The following is a 23080-nucleotide window of genomic DNA, read 5'->3' as shown; positions in this document are numbered from 1 at the left end:
CCTTGGACAGAGTCCAGTAAAACAATGGTCAGCACTCTGGAGACAAATGACCAAATGGGACCACATTACCATTCCCACCACCCAAGCTCACCTTAGGTCTACCACAGTTTTTCAGCCTTCACCAGCAGACCAATACGACAGGTTAGGTACACTAGTCTGTGCTAAATAATAATTTTGTTAAAAAAAAAAAGCGCACTTGGATGTCAGTGATATTGGAAAAAAAACCACTTAGTTGTATGCTTAGAAAAGGTTGCAAAAAATTCCAACATTTTTTTTTTCTGGGGGGGGGGGGGTAATAAATACAGACCCAATAAAACGTCCCTGCTATGAACTCACGATACACTGGTTTTGATTAAATAAAATGCTCTAAATTGCACAATTACAGTATATACAAAAGCAAAATATATATGTGAAAATTGCAACAGTTTTAACTGTGAAAGCTTTGCAATAGGTTTTAGAAAAAAAAAGGACTTGCTTAGGCACAGAAAAAAGAGTGCTGTCTCTTTAAATGAACTTCGTGTAGTGCAAAAAATGAAGTTATGAACAGCTCCAGCTATCTTTACTTTAACCCTTTCACTACCAACACCATACATATACGACGCTGGAGTAATGGGTAAACATGGTGCCCACTCGCGCGTTTCAAACAGCAGAGACCCGTGCTAATGACTGAGTCTGGTAATTGTTCTGAGCATGGTCATTAAAGCCTTTAGATGCCGTGATCAAGTGTGATCAAGGCATCTACACCTTGAAAAAGCCGCACGTGCACTTCCAGGTGCATCTCTGAAGAGACCCAGCGTATTAGAGCTGCAATTCTTATGTTGGCTTGCCATCTGCTCAATGAGCAATTCACATATTACTATGCTCCTGTACACCATGGTAGAAAGTGTAAACTACAATTTTTCCAAATTCTGTGAAGATATGACAAAAAAGGCGTCTCTCCACTGGTTTTCTGGAAATAGGTGCTCTTGCCCAAAATGACTCACCCTTGTCAGTTGCGTTTGGTTAATAATAAAATAAAATAATAACGGGCAGGCACTCCAATTATGGGTTCATGAGAATAAGTGGGAATATTTTATTCAATTAAAAATACAGTTCATATAACATTAATAACAATAGCAATAAATATCAATAGTAATAAAATATATCAGCAATAGATGGCAGTATAAAATATAATATATAAATGGCAGTACGTTATAGCAGAAGATAGTCCAGTAATAGCAGGATAAACACCCCAATAGTTGGCCGGTTTTTAACTTAGCAATAGTTCATCATAGAAGACAATGCCAATGTCTCAATAGATTATGTCAATATTCAACAGCGGCAGAGTTAAAGTGCAATGTGCTAAAAACAATGTTGAAACAACGTTGATACTGTTGGTTAAGATAACAGCAACAACGATGTTGATAGCAATGGCTGTAAATGATGATGGCTTGATGTTTCCAAATACAATGTAAATCGGACTTCACTTCTTATATAGTGCAGATGATCGCACCTTTTAATATAGTCACACCTTTTCAGTGCAAGCAATTCCTCAGTTTCATGTAGTAAGAGGTAGATGTCTTTACTCACGGTTCGGCTGTCTCTTAGTGCGGCGTCCAACACAGTTTCTGAGAGCAGGCTGACCTTTATCCTGTTCTTTTTGGAAACTCCGATAGTTCAGATTCGCCCCTCAGATATTTGGTTCGCCTTTTATTTTGCTGCCGGTGTTCCACTTATATGGGAATAGGTCAGTTTACCATGAGTCTTTACTTTTCTTCTTTTTGGAGCGCTCCAGCAATGTTGTTTTCTGTGTTAGTATGCTTGTTCACCCAAACATGTTTCGGAGCGTAAACTCGCTCCTTCCTCAGTGGTCAAGCATACTTCACATCACGCGATCTTTTTATTGTGTCCAGGTCAATCAGAAAAACCGGAATAAAATCCGGAATAGTCTCTCTACATTTTTATGGAATTTTTTTCTTTTTTATGTTATTTATTTATTCTCTTCATCTGTCAAAGCCACAAAAGATATTTGTCGCATTCAAGTTCTCTGTATAGGGATTTCAAAACATCCCAAGGATTTAAATTACAAACCGGATTCCAAAAAAGTTGGGACACTATACAAATCGTGAATAAAAACTGAGGTGCCAACTTCTAATATTTTATTCAGAATAGAACATAAATCACGGAACAAAAGTTTAAACTGAGAAAATGTACCATTTTAAGGGAAAAAAATGTTGAATCAGAATTTCATGGTGTCAACAAATCCCCAAAAAGTTGGGACAAGGCCATTTTCACCACTGTGTGGCATCTCCCCTTCTTCTTACAACACTCAACAGACGTCTGGGGACCGAGGAGACCAGTTTCTCAAGTTTAGAAATAGGAATGCTCTCCCATTCTTGTCTAATACAGGCCTCTAACTGTTCAATCGTCTTGGGCCTTCTTTGTTGCACCTTCCTCTTTATGATGTGCCAAATGTTCTCTATAGGTGAAAGATCTGGACTGCAGACTGGCCATTTCAGTACCCGGATCCTTCGCCTACGCAGCCATGATGTTGTGATTGATGCCGAATGTGGTCTGGCATTATCTTGTTGAAAAATGCAGGGTCTTCCCTGAAAGAGATGACGTCTGGATGGGAGCATATGTTGTTCTAGAACCTGAATATATTTTTCTGCATTGATGGTGCCTTTCCAGACATGAAAGCTGCCCATGCGACACGCACTCATGCAACCCCATACCATCAGAGATGCAGGCTTCTGAACTGAGCGTTGTTAACAACTTGGGTTGTCCTTGTCCTCTTTGGTCCGGATGACATGGCTTCCCAGATTTCCAAAAAGAACTTCGAATCGTGACTCGTCTGACCACAGAACAGTCTTCCATTTTGCCACACTCCATTTTAAATGATCCCTGGCCCAGTGAAAACGCCTGAGCTTGTGGATCTTGCTTAGAAATGGCTTCTTCTTTGCACTGTAGAGTTTCAGCTGGCAACGGTGGATGGCATGGTGGATTGTGTTCACTGACAATGGTTTCTGGAAGTATTCCTGAGCCCATTCTGTGATTTCCTTTACAGTAGCACTCCTGTTTGTGGTGCAGTGTCGTTTAAGGGCCCGGAGATCACGGGCATCCAGTATGGTTTTACGGCCTTGACCCTTACGCACAGAGATTGTTCCAGATTCTCTGAATCTTCGGATGATGTTATGCACAGTTGATGATGATAGATGCAAAGTCTTTGCAATTTTTTGCTGGGAAACACCTTTCTGATATTGCTCCACTATCTTTCTGTGCAACATTGTGGGAATTTGTGATCCTCTACCCATTTTGGTTTCTGAGAGACACTGCCACTCTGAGAAGCTCTTTTTATACCCAATCATGTTGCCAATTGACCTAATTAGTGTTAATTGGTCTTCCAGCTCTTCATTATGCTCAAATTAACTTTTTCCAGCCTCTTATTGTTACTTAAACTTATGGATTTGTTGACACCGTGAAATTTTGAATCAATGTATTTTTCCTTTAAAATGATACATTTACTCGGATTAAACGTTTGATCTGTCATCTACTTTCTATTACAAATAAAATATTGACATTTGCCATCTCCACATCATTGCATTCAGTTTTTATTCACAATTTGTTTAGTGTCCCAACTTGTATTTCATCCTTATGCTGCTTCCAAGAAATAATGTATACAATTGCATTTCACTATAAGATATCATATAAAAATATAATATAAAAATACATATAGGATGTTTAAAAGTGTATACAGTATATAAAATATATAAAGGATATATCAATATTCTCCAGAGGAATATTAAAAATAATTAAATAAAAAATATAGAAATGTAGAAACCTCTAGGGAATATGTGGTTATATAGGAGGCTTGGAAGCAGCATAAGGATGAAATAATTTAAATCCTTGGGATGTTTTGAAATCCCTATACAGAGAACTTGAATGCGACAAATATCTTTTGTGGCTTTGACAGATGAAGAGAATTAATAAATAACATAAAAAAGAAAAAAATTCCATAAAAATGTAGAGAGACTATTCCAGATTTTATTCCGGTTTTTCTGATTGACCTGGACACAATAAAAAGATCGTGTGATGTGAAGTATGCTTGACCACTGAGGAAGGAGCGAGTTTACGCTCCGAAACATGTTTGGGTGAACAAGCATACTAACACAGAAAACAACATTGCTGGAGTGCTCCAAAAAGAAGAAAAGTAAAGACTCATGGTAAACTGACCTATTCCCATATAAGTGGAACACCGACAGCAAAATAAAAAGGCGAACCAAATATCTGAGGGGCGAATCTGAACTACACAGAGACGCCTCCATAACACAAGGGATGCCAAATCTGGAGGACAGCTGCGATCGGAGTTTCCAAAAAGAACAGGATAAAGGTCAGCCTGCTCTCAGAAACTGTATGGGACGCCGCACTAAGAGACAGCCGAACCGTGAGTAAAGACATCTACCTCTTACTACATGTAACGGAGGAATTGCTTGCACTGAAAAGGTGTGACTATATTAAAAGGTGCGATCATCTGCACTATATAAGAAGTGAAGTCCGATTTACATTGTATTTGGAAACATCAAGCCATCATCATTTACAGCCATTGCTATCAACATCGTTGTTGCTGTTATCTTAACCAACAGTATCAACGTTGTTGCAACATTGTTATTAGCACATTGCACTTTAAAGAGGACCTTTCACCGATTATTACACTATGAACTAACTATACAGACATGTAGAGCGGCGCCCGGGGATCTCACTGCACTTACTATTATCCCCAGGCGCCGCTCTATTCTCCTGCTATGCCCTCTGGTATCTCCCTTCCCTAAGTTATGGTAGGCGGAGTCTGCCCTTGTTCTTCTGTAGCGCTGGCCAATCGCATTGCAGAGCTCACAGCCTGGGAGAAAAGAACCTCCCAGGCTGTGAGCTCTGCCTTGCGATTGGCCAGCGCTAGAGCAGAACAAGGGCAGACTCCGCCTACCATAACTTAGTGACTGGAATCTCCGCCTACTATAACTTAGTGAGCAGAGATACCGGAGGGCATAGCAGGAGAACGGAGCGGCACCCGGGGATAATAGTAAGTGCAGTGAGATCCCCAGGCGCCGCTCTACATGTCTGTATAGATAGTTCATAGTGTAAAAATCGGTGAAAGGTCCTCTTTAACTCTGCCGCTGTTGAATATTGACATAATCTATTGAGACATTGGCATTGTCTTCTATGATGAACTATTGCTAAGTTAAAAACTGTCCGACTATTGGGGTGTTTATGCTGCTATTACTGGACTATCTTCTGCTATAACATACTACTATTTATATAATATATTTTATACTGCCCTCAATTGCTGCTCTATTTTATTGCTATTGTTATTAATGTTATATGAACTGTTTTTTTAATTGAATAAAATATTCCCACTTATTCTCATGAACCCATAATTGGAGTGCCTGCCCGCTATTATTTTATTTTATTATTATGCAAATTCAGTGCCCAGTATGTTGTGTTCACCATGTGCCAGTGTGAAAAGTAAGCCTTCATTATTATACAGAGCTTCCTGGTTTAAGGAACACCCTATCTGTCACTCTAATCTTTGCCTGCACCTATGAGAGGGCTCAGGAGTAAAAGAGCACCATGCACATTTTGAGGCTAAACGTGGTGATTTACATATTTTGTGCTAAAAACTGTAGAGGCCGTGGGGTGAAATAATAAATGGAACAACTGAGAAATCCAACCTATTTTGGAAACTCTGCCCCTCAAGGTATTAATTGGTGGAATGAGCATTTATTTTGATGCCACACATATTTTGCAGAAATTAATGTGCATTGGACCGTGCAAAATGAAAATTTTTCCACAGATATGGCATTTCAGTGCTCAATATGTTGTGCCCAGCTCATTACATCTGAGACTTACACCACAGTTCTTGAATTAATAGGTGGTATCTATTGGATATGGGTTTTAGCTGCTGTATGCAAACATGGCAGGAGTCAGAAGGGAAGGAGAGTCATTTGGCTTTTGGAGCGCGTATTTTGTTGTAATGGCTATCGGAGGCTAAACCAAATTTGCAGAGACCCAGAGGTACCTGTACAGTGGAAACCCTCAATAAGTGACCCTACACCCTTCAAGTTATTTATCAAGGTCTAGATTGAGCACTTTAGCCCCACAGGTATTTTGCAGAAATTAATGAGCAGGGAATCGTACAAAATGAAAATTGCAAGTTTTCCACAGATATGGCATTTCAATTTCCCAATATGCTATTCCCAGATTGTACTATTTGAGACACACCACGCCCCTCAAATTGTTAGGCGGGTTCTACTAGGTACAGAAATGCCATAAACGTAGACATAAACTGTTGTTTGGGTACATTGCAGTTTTCAGAAGGGAAAGACCAACTTTTTGTTTTTGCATCTTGGATTTCGAAGGATTGGTTTACTGGCACCATGTTGCTATTGATCAGCTTCTGGAGTAGCAGTACTTTTATTTTTTGACAACTATACATTTATTATTTTTCTCTAGATGTTGCTGTGTGGGGACTTATTTTTTGTGGAATAGGTTTCCATTAACATTGGTTCTATTTTGAGGATTATACAACTTTTTGATCACCTTTTGGGAATCAGGATTAAAAATAAATTCAGTAATTCTGCCATTGCTTCTTGGGTACAGCATTCACAATGTGGGAAAAACAACATGCTAAATGTATTGTGCTGGTCAGTATGATAAAAGAGATACCAATTATATATATATATATATATATATATATATATATATATATATATAAATTTAATTACTTTTACTCAAGCATTTTTCTTTTTAATTCATATTTTTAGTGGCATATATATTTTTATTCTTCTGGTCATGGTCTTATGTAATGACTCATTTTTTTTGCAGGATGAGGTGACATTTTCATTGGTGTATTTTGTGGTACATGCAATTTTTAAATCACTTGATATTATGATTTTTGGGAGGTAATGTGACCAAAAAATGGCTGTCCTGGCATAGTTATTTATTTTTTACAGCGTTCACTTGACGGTAGATCATGTAATATTTTTATTTTAATGTTTTCTTTAATATATTTTTTACAATAATAAGTGGCTTGAGGGGAAAGGGTTTTTATACTTGAAGCTTCTTATTTTTTATTTTTATAAAACACTTTTTTAAGCTATTTTTTCTTTATTTTATTTTACACGTTTTTCCTCCTTTAAGTTCATAAAAGTCCTTTGGGGGCCATTTTACTTTAGGCTGACAGTTGTACAACCTCACTGCACAGCTGATCTTTGTCTGCTAAAACCCAGCATCTCGCATGGACTCCTGGCCCCCTTTAGTCACAACACCACTGGTACCGGATCCAGGAAGCAACCTTGCGCTTCCTAAACTCTCTGGACCGCGCTCGTAGAGTACTGCTTATAGAGTGATAGGGAAGACAGAGAAAGTGAAAAACTGTATCTGTTTTTTCTATGGGAAGACCTGCTAATAACAGCGTGTAGCTGTGATTTCTAAAGTAATGTTTTAAAACATAAGTGCAGAGTTATGTCCTGACCACTCTGACCTTTATAGTTTATGGGCAGTCAGAAAGTGGTTAAAGAAAACATGATTTTGTGGTACGGTGTGTTGCTATGTCTGTCCTTTCATGTGTCAATGTGTGGACACCCAGTGGTTGTATTGTGCACTACAGCCTAGCATGTTCTGATAATGTATTGAATTTTAGAAATTGTAACCCTTATCCAAAAAGGATCTCCTAACCAATACCTCTAGTGGATGCCATTGTATTGGAATACAGAGGGAGTAATTGTCCATAGGCTTTCACTATATAATAAAAAAACATAGTATTTTGATACGTTATTTTATTTTACAGGATGCCTCATCATGGAATAGTGCAGTCTGTGTTCTATTCCATGCAGCAAAAAAAGACCTGACTTACAGTACAGACCAAAAGTTTGGACACACCTTCTCATTCAAAGAGTTTTCTTTATTTTCATGACTATGAAAATTGTAGATTCACACTGAAGGCATCAAAACTATGAATTAACACATGTTGAATTATATACATAACAAACAAGTGTGAAACAACTGAAAATATGTCATATTCTAGGTTCTTCAAAGTAGCCACCTTTTGCTTTGATTACTGCTTTGCACACTCTTGGCATTCTCTTGATGAGCTTCAAGAGGTAGTCCCCTGAAATGGCTTTCACTTCACAGGTGTGCCCTGTCAGGTTTAATAAGTGGGATTTCTTGCCTTATAAATGGGGTTGGGACCATCAGTTGCGTTGAGAAGAAGTCAGGTGGATACACAGCTGATAGTCCTACTGAATAGACTGTTAGAATTTGTATTATGGCAAGAAAAAAGCAGCTAAGTAAAGAAAAACGAGTGACCATCATTACTTTAAGAAATGAAGGTCAGTCAGTAAGCCAAAAAATTGGGAAAACGTTGAAAGTAAGGGCTATTTGACCATGAAGGAGAGTGATGGGGTGCTGCGCCAGATGACCTGGCCTCCACAGTCACCGGACCTGAACCCAATCGAGATGGTTTGGGGTGAGCTGGACCGCAGAGTGAAGGCAAAAGGGCCAACAAGTGCTAAGCATCTCTGGGAACTCCTTCAAGACTGTTGGAAGACCATTTCAGGGGACTACCTCTTGAAGCTCATCAAGAAAATGCCAAGAGTGTGCAAAGCAGTAATCAAAGCAAACGGTGGCTACTTTGAAGAACCTAGAATATGACATATTTTCAGTTGTTTCACACTTGTTTGTTATGTATATAATTCAACATGTGTTAATTCATAGTTTTGATGCCTTCATAGTCATGAAAATAAAGAAAACTCTTTGAATGAGAAGGTGTGTCCAAACTTTTGGTCTGTACTGTATATCTGCTTAACAAAAGCCAAAGGGGATCCTCTGTTGGATGAATGGAGGCCTATGGATTCCCTTGTGTCAGACACTACTTGGGCTATTAGTAAGTTCCTTACTTTGGCTGAAATGCATACTGAAGGTCACTCCTTCCCATTGATAAATAACTATTGTAAATGCATCTATATATTCAGCACACACTTTCCCCCACTTCCCATAGTTAAAAAAGATCTTAAAAGGCTATGGACATCGTTGAATGCCGTTTTATCACTGCATCATACTTATTTTGGGTAAAAAAAAAAAAAAACATTGGACTTTATTAAGAAATGATCAACTGTTTATTCTCTACAACAGGCTTTCACTAACTCTATAGACTGTTCTGTCGCCTTCTCATGTTGGAAAGCTGCTCATTCTCTGGTCCCCATCTCTTCTCTCATGACAGCTTATAAACATTCATTTAAGCTGAATCTAATGAATACAAATTCAGCTTATAGGTGTGTTTAAGTCCTCAAAAATGAAGAGATAAGGGCTGGAAAAAAAAAGTCATCAAAGCAACTCTGATGGATTTCATTGAGAAAGGTCAGAGCAGTCTGTTGAATAAGGGTTCTCCCGCACATCGCAGCGCCACTGCATTTTGGGTGCAGCAAAAAAAACAACACATAAATCATACAATAACAAACCTGCATTATGCTGTTTTCTTCTAGCAAAAGGGAAAAAAAGTCACTCAGTTAAACTGAATCTATATATATAAAGAAGGATGTATGTATGTAAGTTTGGCGATCACTCAAAAACGCAACCATCGATTTCAAAGAAACTTGGTATACGCATCCCTTGCTACCTGGAAAGAAATGTTGTGTGGATCACAGCTCTCTAGGACGTACTGTTCCTGAGATAGTCCTAAAAAATGATCTGCATTAGCCAATACAAGCCTGCAAGTCTTTCTCTTCATATTCCAACTGCCATACACACGGTCACATGTCCCTTATCAGCCAATAGAAGCTCGCAGGCCCTTAGTCTCCACATACACACAGTTTTACTCCAGGTTTCCATAACAACCCAGCCATTTTTCTTCACTGCTGTAGGTCAGCTTTAGGCTAGGGCTACACGACGACATGTGTTGCGTGACAATAAGTCGCACGAAACATAGGGTACAACTACACTGCTACATGTGTCGCATGACATTGATGTTGCACTAATGTCGGCAACAATTTTTATAATGATAGTCTATGGTGTTGCACTTCGACATTTGACATGCTGTGACTGCGACAAAATAGTTACAGAAAAATCCATCCCATCGCAGTCGCAGCATGTCACATGTCGCAGTGCAACACCATAGCCGATCATTATAAAAATTGTTGAGACAAAATGTTGCGCGACACATGTCGTCATGTAGCCCTAGCATTAAAGGGGCAGCTGCTGTGGAGGTCACTGTTAAGGCAGCGGGGTACTGTGGAGGTCACTGTTAAGGGGGCAGGCCCCTGAGGAGGTCACTGTCAAGGGAGTGGGGTGCCGTGAAACTTACTGTTAAAGGGGATGGGCTGCTGTGGAGGTCCCATTTTAAAGTAGTAGGGCACTGTGGGGGGGTCAGTGTTATCGGGTGGGGGACTGTGTAGTTCCCTGTTAAATGGGCGGGGTGCTGTAGAGGTCACTGTTATGGGGGATACTGTTGATATCTTTTAACGATACACACAAACATTAAATGAATTAGATGAAATATACCTGTGCGAAGCCGGGTCCTTCTGCTAGTGACATATAATTACAAAATAGAGTAATATTAATGTAATTTAAGTTTTTTGTGTGTTTTCCCTTTGCTGAAAGAAAGCGCAACATAAACGCTGATACTGTATATTCTTGCAAAAACTGCATGTGTTTTTTATGAGGTTTTTTGCAGAACCCAACATGATGGTGCTGACACATTCAGGTTTTTTTATGCAGTTTTTGAAGCCAAGATCAGGAGTAGTATCTCTATTTTATATTTTCTCTCCTTTTTTGATCCACACCTGATTTTGGCTTCAAAAACTGCATTAAAAAAAAGGAACGTGTGGCAACAGCAACATATTTTCTTTCTGTGTCTGTTCTGTTTTTTTGCGGACCGTATGCAGAATCAATGGGTCAGCAAAAAAAACGAAAATTACTCCATGTGCATTCCGTTTCCGTATGTCCGTATTTCCGTTCCGCAAAAAATAGAACATGTCCTATCATTGTCCGCATCACGGACAAGGATAGTACTGTTCTATTAAGGGCCAGCTCTTCCGTTCCGCAAAATACGGAATGCACACAGACGTCATCTGTATTTTTTGTGAATCCGTTTTTTGCGGACCGCAAAATTCATACGGTCGTGTCATGAGCCCTTAGGCTTTTTTCCACTTTCAGGTTTTCTGATGCAGTTTTTCAAGACAAAACCAGGTGTAGATCATGAATAGAGAGTAAAGGCTGTATTAGAAATACTGTAAGATTTCCCAGCAAAAGTTTGCCCAGAGAACCATACTTCATTTACCAGCTTGCCATCTTCTCATCTTCCCTTAGTGCACCCCAGATAAGAGACACACATGGCTGTCCACCTGATTTAATTTAAAAAAAGTGATTCATCGGACTAGGCCACCTTCTTCTATTGCTTCATGATCTGGTTCTGACACTCACATAACCATCATAATTGCTTACGGAAGTGGGCAAAGTTAGCAGGAGCAATTGACCAGTCAGCTATGCAATCCTGTAAACAGTAAGCTGCGACACATTATTTATTCATACACCTATCTGTCATAGTTAACATAAATTTTTTCTGTAAATTAGTACAGAACCTCTTCTGTGAGATAAGCACACACAGCCTAGCCTTTGTGATGCTGGTTAACAGATTGTCCTTCCTTGGGCCAATTTGTGAAAGTACTAGCTTTTGCATATTGCGAATACTCCACAAGATCTGCTGTTGTCTATTCTCCACTATTTGGCCCTTGTCAAAGTCACTCAGATCTTTATGCTCTCCCAGTTTTCCTGCTTCCAATACATCGACCTCAAGAGATAACTGTTCATTTGTTGTCTAATATATTCCACCCTTTGATATGTGCTAAAATACTTTATTTTATTCACTTCTCCTTAATATTATGGTTGACCAGTGTACATTGATTAACCAGCTATGGTGGCTCCAGTGAAAAAGTTTACCTGAAAACATCAGTTTCATTAAACCATGGCTGCTCTTGAAGCAGGAAGAAGGCTGTGGTTTGGACAATCACAGTAAAGCTAATATGCATGAAAATGGAGAGTAATAAAGGAGGAGATAGTAGCTGTCCCGAGGGTCTGTAAGGAGCCAGCTTTGAGGCTGGATTGTTTAAACTCACTATTGAAGAAAAAATAATAATTAGTAAACAAAGAAAAACTAACAAAAAAAATGCTACTAGTGTGTATCCAGAATAAAAAATATACTTACTAGTCAGAGTAACTGTTACGTTGATAGCCAAGTCTTGCATGAGATACAGATAGTTTCCAAGTAGTGTTTGTTTCTGAAGAAACATGTACAGGAATGATTTATTTTTTTGAAAGGGCTAACATCAACTAGTTTGAATTATGTTAGTTTTTCTTTGAAACTATTCATTATCCCGCAACCCGAACAGGTTTTAGTGGTTTCCTAGTGATAGCACCACCACCAGTGTATGGCACTATGGAATCTCTTCCCTCAAACCAATTTGATTCATAATGCTATGGCCATCAGCCATATGGGAACTTAGCATTTATTGTTTATTAGGGTTGAGCGAACCCATGGAAGTTCGGGTTCGCCCAAATTTCAGGTCAAACTTCTGGTTCAGGACCGGAACTTGACCCGAAATTCACCCCGCACTCGGACCCCATTTAAGTCAATGGGAACCCAAACTTCACTTCATTATTTTCTGTTATAACATGGTTATAATTTAACAGAATGCTAAATAAAATGTCCACTGAGGGGTTAAAAAAAAACAAAAAAACTCATCTCATGCACTTGATCGCGCAGCCACTATCCTCTTTTCTTCAGGACCTGCAAAAGGACCTGCGGTGATGTCACTGCGCTCACCATATGGTGAGCGCGGTGATGTCACCGCAGATCCTGCTGAATGAAGATAGAAGGACCCGCGGTGATGTCACAGCACTCACCGGCTGTGCGATCAAGTGGATGAGGTGAGTTTTTTAACCCCTCAGTAGACATTTTATTCAGCATTCTGTTTTAAGAATGCTATTATTTTCCATTATAAATAAAATCACCCGAACACCGAACCCGAACTTCAGTGAAAAAGTCCGGGTTCGGTTCCGGGTACCCGAACTCGCAAAGTTCGGTACGAACCCTGTACTTTGCAGTTCGGGTTCGCTCAACTCTATTGATTATGCAATTATTTGTTTCTATTTTGTTATTGTAAGACTCTGAGAGGTTATGAATAACTTCATTTATCAATCTTGATAAACAGTTTCAATAATCTCTCCTTTAAACTACCTGTAAAACAATTCCATATGATATGATCTTGTAGATTTCTTATACCAAATTGTGAGTGTAGAACCAACATGTTTTATGCTTTGAATAAAGGCATTTTCCTAACACACATAAATAATTTTTCATGTTGGATTTTTTTTTACCTTTCCTGAATACAAACACTATTTTAATCATCAGTCAGTTCTAAGCTCTATTTCAGCTTTTTTGAACCTCATGGTGCTACATAACATCTGTGTATGAGACAAGCTAATCTTGAGGATCCAGCATGGTGGTGAGATGCTCTTTATTTCCCTGTATATAACAACATTATACCTAATAATGAAAAATGCTGCTGTTTTTGTTGTCAGACAAATATTTACTTTACATGACACCCGTGCTGAATATAGGTAAAATAAAGAAAAGCAGAAAACATACCCAAAAAAGGAATAATACGCAAATGATTGCAATGAATTGAAACATGGTCAAGAATTTGAAGATGGAGAATGATGTAACAAGAGTATTACGACCTTCCCTGCAGAAGAACACAACATTTTTGTTATTTAGAATGAGAAATTATTCTCATTAGTTTCTATATGTAATGTTTGGATAACAAAAAAAAAATAGTTTGTAGTTAGCAAATGTCATGGGAAAAACACAATGAAAAATATATATACTGTACCTACCCAGCTAAAGTTAAAATAAAGTTAGAGTGTGCACAATGATGTCAATATGCATTACTCTGAATGTGACTCTGGGAGAAAGGTATGCAAATTAGCTTAAAAAATATCTGTCCTATAGGTCAATAATATATAATTTAGGACCTTGGGTATAATCCTAAATTATTTTTCAAGGCCTGTTTAAAAGTTTTAATATTGACATATAGGAGGTACCTTCCTGTTGACATTTTTTTTTCATTGTTTTCTTTTTCTTTTTAAAGAACTAATTTGCCAATATGAATGCGGCTAAAATGCAATATCAGTGTCAAACAAAACCTATGGATGAAATTGGTGATCGTCTGAAATGATCATACATTGATCCATATCCCAGTAATATATGATGAATGTTTAGGTCAAAACAACCTTTATATAGCAAAATAAATGTGCAATTTACTGTAAAAAAAACAATCCTATACACAATTGTGGATAACAGTTACAATATTTTAAGTAAGTGCTTCCTATTTTTTTTTTCTCTAAATCTCTTTTTATAAACCATACTCTTGCCCATGATAATGTAGAAAGTATTTGGGAAAGTTAATTTAGAAGTTGTTTGGAGAAAATAAAATAATTGCTGTTTAAAATAAATAAATCTATTAGTATAATACCCCTATCTACCTTACAGATTAATACACAACTTACTTGATGAGCAATGGAACACATTCAATATTTGGAATTTTAGAAGTAAATGGAGATGCAACAGACGCTTCTAATTCAGACAATGAAATTCCAGCATGAGCCATTTTAAGTGCCTGTGAGTGATGCATATATGAATTATTAGTTTGCATACTGAAGATCAATCCCAGTTATATTTTTTTTTTATCATGTAATTTAACTAGAGAATCTCCTAATTGCCCAAGTTATTCTGCTGGTGCTTTTCACTTAACACATTTGGATTTAGATAGTATAGAAAATATAGGATAAACATGTTGTACGAACCTGTCACATAGCAGATCTCACACAGCCACTCCAGTTCTCCCAGCCAGGCTTTGTTGACCCGGCTGCAGCAGTGATATGACATTGACAACATGTAACCGCTGTAGCCAATCATTAGCCTCAAGCAGTGCACCACTGCAGCTGGTTGAACAGAGCCCAGCTGGTAAAACCAGAGCAGCTGTGCGGAATCTGTTAGGTAAGTAATGATCTAATCTTTATTGCACTCATGCCACAAATGTCCGGTTTCCTCACAAAACCAGACAACCCCTTTAAAGCTGGAAGATGTGAGTTCATAGGCCCAGTTAAGTGTGAAAATTTACATTAATACAAGCAGTAACTCAGGATGAGCACAACAAAAGTTCTGAAAGTTTACTTAACTTTTATATAGATAGCCGTGGAAAAATATTTGCCCCTTCCCAACTTCTTTTTTTACATATCTGTCAAACTTGAATGTTTCAGATGATCAAACTACGGTACTTTTAATATTAGGCAAAGTGTTGTGTTGTTTGGTAATTTGTGATGTGTTTTTTGAAGAAAAAAGCTGTTCAACCGTACCTTGCTGCATGTGAAAAAGTAAGTGTCTTTTGCTGGCAAATTTAAATCAACCAGTTAACCAAATGTACTAGGCACATCACGGTTTCCATTACACCTGTTGAATACAAACATCACTTACATATAACCTGCCCTGGGATATGAATCAGGCTAGAAGGTCTCAAAGAGCAGCACTTTATGCCATGCTCTAAAGAGATCGAAATACTGATTGAAAGTCATTACGTTCCGTTTTTTGCGTTCCGTATACAGACCGTATACAGAACCATTAATTTCGAAGGATCCGCAAAAAAAATGGAAGGTACTCCATATGCCTTCCGTTTCCGTAATTCCGTTTTTCCCTTCCGTTCAAAGATAGAACATGTCCTATTATTGTCCACATAACGGACAAGGATAGTACTGTTCTATCAGGGCCCTGCTGTTCCGTTCATTGGACGTCATGCACATGCACATGGACGTCATCCATATTTTTTGAGGGCCACCAAATACTGAAAAAGCCATACGGCCGTGTGCAAGAGGCCTAAGGCTCTGGGACTCCAGTGAACCACAATGAAAGCCGTTATCTACAAAACTTGAAATAGTAATGACCTTTTTTGGCCTGTCATCTACAAAATCACCAAGTTTGCATCAGCGACTCATAGAAACATAGAAAAATAGAAACATAGAATGTGTCGGCAGATAAGAACCATTTGGCCCATCTAGTCTGCCCAATATACTGAGTACTATGGATAGCCCCTGGCCCTATCTTATATGAAGGAAGGCCTTATGCCTATCCCATGCATGCTTAAACTCCTTCACTGTATTTGCAGCTACCACTTCTGCAGGAAGGCTATTCCATGCATCCACTACTCTCTCAGTAAAGTAATACTTCCTGATATTACTTTTAAACCTTTGCCCCTCTAATTTAAAACTATGTCCTCTTGTAGCAGTTTTTCTTCTTTTAAATTTTCTCTCCTCTTTTACCTTGTTGATTCCCTTTATGTATTTAGAAGTTTCTATCATATCCCCTCTGTCTCGTCTTTCTTCCAAGCTATACATGTTAAGGTCCTTTAATCTTTCCTGGTAAGTTTTATCCTGCAATCCATGTACTAGTTTAGTAGCTCTTCTCTGAACTCTCTCCAAAGTATCAATATCCTTTTGGAGATATGGTCTCCAGTACTGCGCACAATACTCCAAATGAGGTCTCACTAGTGCTCTGTAGAGCGGCATAAGCACCTCCCTCTTTCTACTGGTAATGCCTCTCCCTCCCTATACACCCAATCATTCTGCTAGCATTTGCTGCTGCTCTATGACATTGTCTGCCTACTATCTGCCTGCTCATCCAAGAGGTCACAAAAAAAAAAAAAAAAAAAAACATCTAAAGATCTGCAGGCCTAACTTGCCTCAGTTAAGGTCAACGTACATGATTCCACTATAAGAAAAATAATGGGCAAAAGCGGCATCCAAGGGAGAGTTGCAAAACACAAACCACTGCTGACCAAAAAGAACAAATGGGCTCATCTCACACATAATGGTCTGGGTCTACATTACTTCTACAAGACCTGGATGACTTGTCATAATTGATGGCACCAAGCACCATGGAAAATGTTCAGTTTGTGACCTAAAACTCAATCGCAATTAGGTTAAGAGACTTAAAGAGAACCTGTCACCAGAAAACGCATATTAAACTGACCACAGTACCTTACAGTATCCCCCAGTGTGTTGCTAATCATGTTTTTCTTGCCTCTTTGTGTTTCTTCATACTTGTTAAAAACGATCTTTTAATGTCGGTTGGCGCTGTCTCCGAGTCAGGCTTGAAGTCAAGGGGGCAGCGGCCTTGGCGTCTCCAATCCTGCTCTCCCCGCCTCCTGCCGCCTTAATTGACACGCCGCATCTCAGTGCCGGGACCGCACTCTCAGCCCGCATGCGCAGTAAAGGGCTGCTGTAGCGCGATCCCGGCTCCGGCTCATACACTCAACCGGCTTCAGTCTCGCTACAGCGCATGCGCCCGCCAGCCTTACATAATCGCGAGTATGTAAGGCTGGCGGGCGCATGCGCTGTAGCGAGGTATAGGTCCAAGACTAGGGCGAGGTTCCAGATGGGCTTTCCCTTATCAGGGCAGGTGCACTGTATATAAACTTCTTTAGGAGTTGATAGTTCGTTTTCCTTAATGATATGGTCACATTAGGGACATTTACCAGTATATGTATACAGCAGACTTGACCTGGAGAAGTGACCATCTACAACCACAACCAAGCATCAGAAGGTCTGCAGCACTATGATATAGATGGAAGGGTACACTGGAACATTCTCTAGGCTATGAGAGAAATCAGAACAAACATTTTGGCAGTCAAGGTACCCTCTCTTTTATTCCTAAGATAACTCATGTCCATCCTGCAACCATGACTCTTAAAACTGGACTTATGTGTGAGGTGTGTTTGTAGAGTAGCATTACTGGTCACTTAGGAATGATTTGATTGCCAATTGTGTGCTGACTTATCTGTCCCCCTTTTGTTAGGGATATTTTATGCATCTTCTATTTGAGAGTTTTTTTTACTGATACTTTGATTAAAAGTTGAGTTTTAATAAGCCCCCATTTTTGTTAGTTATTTCATTTAATGTAGGGTGAATTACAGCCTGGTACCACGATATTGTGATGTGGCAAAGTATTGGTTTTGATTTCAATAAATCTTTACCATCAGTAAATGGAATGATAATTTAAAAGCTGCATTTTGTATTTACCCTTGACATTTTCTTAAATTAGAATTAGTTGAATGAGGGGCAAATATTTGTTTACAGCGCTGTATTTGTAAATCTAACTGCAAAATAAGGGTCAATTTATATGTGCTGAAATAGGGCAATCATCAGGACTGAACCATTTATTCCCAGTCATTGCCAGATTGTTCAGCTGCAGGAGAATGATATTGAGGTCTCTTCGATTTCAGCATTTAAAGAGGACCTTTCACCAGAGGAAAGCCTCTAAACTGACTATACAGAAGTGTAGAGCGGCGCCCAGGGATCCCGCTGCACTTACTGTTATCCCCGGGCGCCGCTCCGTTCGCCCGGTATAGCCTCCGGTATGTAAGAAGTTAGGCTCCACCCACTTGAGCCTGCCGGCGTCTTCTTCTCCTATGCTGTAGCGCTGGTTAATGGCAGCGCTCAGCTCATGGCCAGCGCTACAGCATAGGAGAAGAAGACGCCGGCAGGCTCAACTGGGTGGAGCCTAACTTCTTACATACCGGAGGCTATACCGGGCGAACGGAGCGGCGCCCGGGGATAACAGTAAGTGCAGCGGGATCCCTGGCGCCGCTCTACACTCCTGTATAGTTAATTTAGAGGCTTTCCTCTGGTGAAAGGTCCTCTTTAAAGTAGATACCTTGCTGTCATGAGGCAGCTAAACACATGCACAGAAAAACAGTGCCAGGCTAAAGCAGCAAAAAAAACAACAACACATATGGGCACTTATGTTGATATGCTGCCAACAAATGATGATTTCATGTGCCACATAAACAATCACATCATCTGATAAAAGTCTGGTCATTTGTCAGGTGATTGACCGCACTTTTACTACCGCACTACCGCACGTAGGAATGTTCATTCCTGGTAATTCACGTGATCCTCCGTCCATGTAAAAAGGCCTTAATGGGGTTGTCTGACTAAAAAAGGCCCTGAAAGTGTACAAATGAAAGAAAAAAAAGACTCACATACTCACCACTGCTTTTTTCCAGTGCATAGACTTCTGTCCCTGATCCTTCTGGTCCCTCATGGACCAGTGATGTGATGTTCTGTCCGTAATCATGTACACTACTGAAGTTATTCAGCAGTCTCTGCAGTGATGTGTCTCCAGAGTCTTGGTGGTCATGTGCAGCTTTGGAACACACCAGGAGCTTTGGCATTGGAATGTAGTGATGGTGAATAGGTGAGTGATTGATTTTATATCTTTTTTTTCATTTACACACTTTCAGGGCCATAATTAAAAATTGGTTTTGAGGCCGGACACTCACTTTAAGTCAAATCAATCTTCCTGAAAGTCACCCTAATTGAATTAGGTGCCTGAATCTGAAATATATAGAGCTCTGCATTCATTAAATTAGCAAATTTCCATAATGTCCACTGTAGACTATAAAATAGCAACTTTATAAGTATAATAATATAATATAATAAGGTTATTATGTCCATTATTACTGACATGGTGATATATCAAAGTATGTTTTATCATGTTAACATGTCCTTACCCCACAGTCATTGGCACCATCTCCACACATACCGACAAAGTAGCTGAAACAAGAAGTCGAGGGTTATTAGATGTTTGCCTATAGTAAACACTACTGTGCAAAATTGTTAGGCAGATGTGGAAAAATTCTGCAAAGTAATAATGCTTTCAAAACTAGAAGTGTTAATAGTTTAAATTTATTCTGCAGTGGGACAACTATCAGAAACAGACAGAAATGGAATCCTGGAAGTTATGATATTGCCCCACAGAGCCCTGATCTCAGCATCATCGAGTCTGTCAAAGATTACATGAAGGGACAGAAGAAGTTGAGCAAGCCTAAATCCACAGAAGATCTGTGGTTAGTTTTCCAGTAGGTTTGGAACAACCTCTCTGCTGAGCTCCTTCAAAACTGTGTGCAAGTATACCTAGAAGAATTGATGCTGTCTGAATGGCAAAGTGTGGTCACAAAAAATATTTAGGGGGTTATCTATTAACAAAAATACGCCTCTACATAACTTTGGTGGATCCACCGCCAGAGCAGGGCCATATTAAGACTGGCATCTAGAACGTCGGTCTTAACAAACGATCCCCTTAGATTTTTCGTGTTCATTTATTTAGCATTTTGTTAATCGATAAAAATATACCATTAACACTACTAATTTCAGAAGATTCTTACTTTGCAACATTTTCCCCACACCTGCCTAAAACCTTTGCACAATATTGTATATTTATTTACTTGCACATTAAACAATGCATCTTTTGAATTAGAAGAAAAAAATTATATTCAGGCTTTTAGAAAAAGAGAATAAATCAGTTTTTAACTCACTCTAATTTTTGCAGCTCTTCAATAAGACTTGATTTTTGCTTTGGAGTCATTCTTGCAAAAATTGTTCCATTTAATAGGATCTTTAAAACAAATAAACTATAGTAAATGAAAAGTATATAATCTAAAAGTTGTGTTTACAATGGTTACAAATTGATATGCTTTACCAATCCAGTAGTTTTTGGTTTGAAATGACCAGAATAATTTTGTATCATGCCTTTTATTTTGTTATTAGTGACATCCAACATAACATTTACTTATTATTATTACAGAAAAATAAAAAAATATTGTATTTTTAATATAATGTGGGTCAACACAGATTTATGGATTCTAAAATAAAAATACATTAAGTTTATTAACCCTTTAAGAATGCAGCCTAGTTTGATACTAAAGGCTCAGTATTTTTTCAAAAGCTTTAACTGTTTCTGCACTAATACAGCTTAGCTGTATAAGTTTTAGTTTTTAGGGTTTTTTTGCAGAATGAGTTGCATTTATAATGTCATTATTTTGGTGCACATCTAATGTACTGTAAATATTGTAAAAACATTTTGAGGTTTTGGCATGAGAAAAAACACAGCGATTCCACCATAATTTTGGGGAATTTGTTTTATGGTATTTACCATGCTCTATACATAACATAATAACTATTTTCTGCAGGTCAGTACAATTATCAAAAAAAAGACATAGGGCCAGATTTATCATTAGCTCACGTCAGAATAATGGAGTGAAAAAGTCGAAAAATTTTGCGCAATCGCTTAAACTGTGCAAAAATTTGCGACTTTTATTTGTTCTGCACTTTGCTCGCCAGTTTTCTGAAAGTGGGCGTGTTTTCTTATGTAAATGAATCTCTAGACAGATTTACTATTGCAACTTTAAAAAGTCACAAAAAAATGCGCAATTTCACTCCAGTGAGGACCATGCTTATCTTATGCGACTTTTTTAATAGAACATGCAACTTTTTCGTAAAAAAAGACGTGCAACTTTTGTAAAGCTGCTTATTGACGGATAAACTGCTACCGTCAAACCACATTTATTACAGTCTTAAAGGGCCGATCATAAATCTGACTTTGCTAAAACTGACTTTAGCCATATGTGAAAGTGGAGTGAGCTGTCAGAGTAATGATAAATCTGGTCCATAGTGTTGGTGTTTCCACTGCAATATAGAAAAATACAAGCCTGTAAGTAAATAATTAAAAGGTAGCTTTATTGATACGTACTTAATAAAACAAAGGCATATACCAGCCCAGCAAAGCAGAGGCTGCGTGACAGACTACTATTTGGGGCAGAGGGATTCCTTTTTAAAGGCTGTTTGTTTGCTGGTATTGATAAGCGAGCATGCTCGGCCGAATACTTGTTCGGCTCGAGCATCGCTATGCTCGGCACATGGCAGTACTCGGCCGAGTACCACATGTGCTCGAGCGCCATGCTCGAGTCTTCTCCACGCATGTTTTGTGCCTGCTAAGCAGCCAATAAACATGCAGGTAAGTTCTACCATCACTGTCATGCCAGTAGCCATGTTGGATGCTGGCATTACAGTGATTTGCTGCCCGGAACGTTTTCATCGGGTACTCTATAGCACCCGATGATGCGGGTTCGGCTCATTGGGAATCAGGGAGAGCTGCGCTTAGGAAGGGACAGATAGTGTAGGGAGTTTGTGATCGCAATTTAATCTATTTTAAAACGTTTCAAAGAGCCAAAATTCCTTTTAAGGACTATTGTGTGTGGTGGCCACAATTTAACCCCTTCCCATATCCTGACGTACAGTACAGACCAAAAGTTTGGACACACCTTCTCATTCAAAGAGTTTTCTTTATTTTCATGACTATGAAGGCATCAAAACTATGAATTAACACATTTGGAATTATATACATAACAAACAAGTGTGAAACAACTGAAAATATGTCATATTCTACTGTAGGTTCTTCAAAGTAGCCATCTTTTGCTTTGATTACTGCTTTGCACACTCTTGGCACTCGCTGTGTTTGTATAGACCGGCTCTATAAAAATATCACATGATCTAACCCATCAGGTTAACACTGTCAAAAAAGTAAAATTAAAAATATATATATATTTTTGTCCCTATACATCACTAAAAGTGCAACACCAAGCGATCAAAAAGGCGTTTCCCTACAAAAATAGTATCAATCTAACCATCACCTCATCCCACAAAAAATGAGCCCCTACCTAAAACAATCGCCAAAAAAATTAAAAAAAACTATGGCTCTCAGACTATGAAGACACCAAAACATAATTTCTTTTTTGTTTCAAAAATATTTGTGTATAAAACTTTAATAAAAAAAAAAAGTTTACATATTAGGTATTGCTACGTCTGTAACGACCTGCTATATAAAAATTAACCCCTCAGGTGAACACCGTAAAAAAATAAATTAAAAAAACTGTGTAAAAAAGCCATTTTTTTGTCACCTTACATCATAAAGTGTAATACCAAGCGATCAAAGAGTCATACACACTCCAAAATTGTACCAATAAAACCTCATCTCATCCCCCAAAAAAATTAGACCCTACATAAGAATAATAATAAAAAATTATGGATTTCAGAATATGGAGACACTAAAAAATCTTTTTTTTTTTTAAGTGCTTTATTATGTAATACGGAAACAAACAAC

At 38.5% G+C, this 23080-nt stretch overlaps 1 protein-coding gene across 1 annotated transcript in view; it reads right to left on the bottom strand.

Annotated features, from left to right (window-relative positions):
* LOC120999125 (probable cation-transporting ATPase 13A5) overlaps window positions 1–23080 on the bottom strand; it is a 286280-nt gene that overhangs the window by 55770 nt on the left and 207430 nt on the right. The window contains exons 21-26 of the mRNA XM_040429998.1: window positions 20457–20536; window positions 19653–19695; window positions 14596–14705; window positions 13676–13772; window positions 12233–12305; window positions 11968–12142 (exon numbers count right to left, since the gene is read on the bottom strand). Of these exons, the coding sequence (XP_040285932.1) occupies window positions 11968–12142; window positions 12233–12305; window positions 13676–13772; window positions 14596–14705; window positions 19653–19695; window positions 20457–20536 (578 nt within the window). The remainder of the gene's footprint in view (window positions 1–11967; window positions 12143–12232; window positions 12306–13675; window positions 13773–14595; window positions 14706–19652; window positions 19696–20456; window positions 20537–23080) is intronic.

The sequence above is a fragment of the Bufo bufo genome, chromosome 4, assembly GCF_905171765.1.
Source record: "Bufo bufo chromosome 4, aBufBuf1.1, whole genome shotgun sequence".
NCBI classification, from domain to species: domain Eukaryota; kingdom Metazoa; phylum Chordata; class Amphibia; order Anura; family Bufonidae; genus Bufo; species Bufo bufo.
The sequence above is the reverse complement of the archived record's forward strand: the minus strand, read 5'-3'. Positions and strand labels throughout refer to the sequence as shown.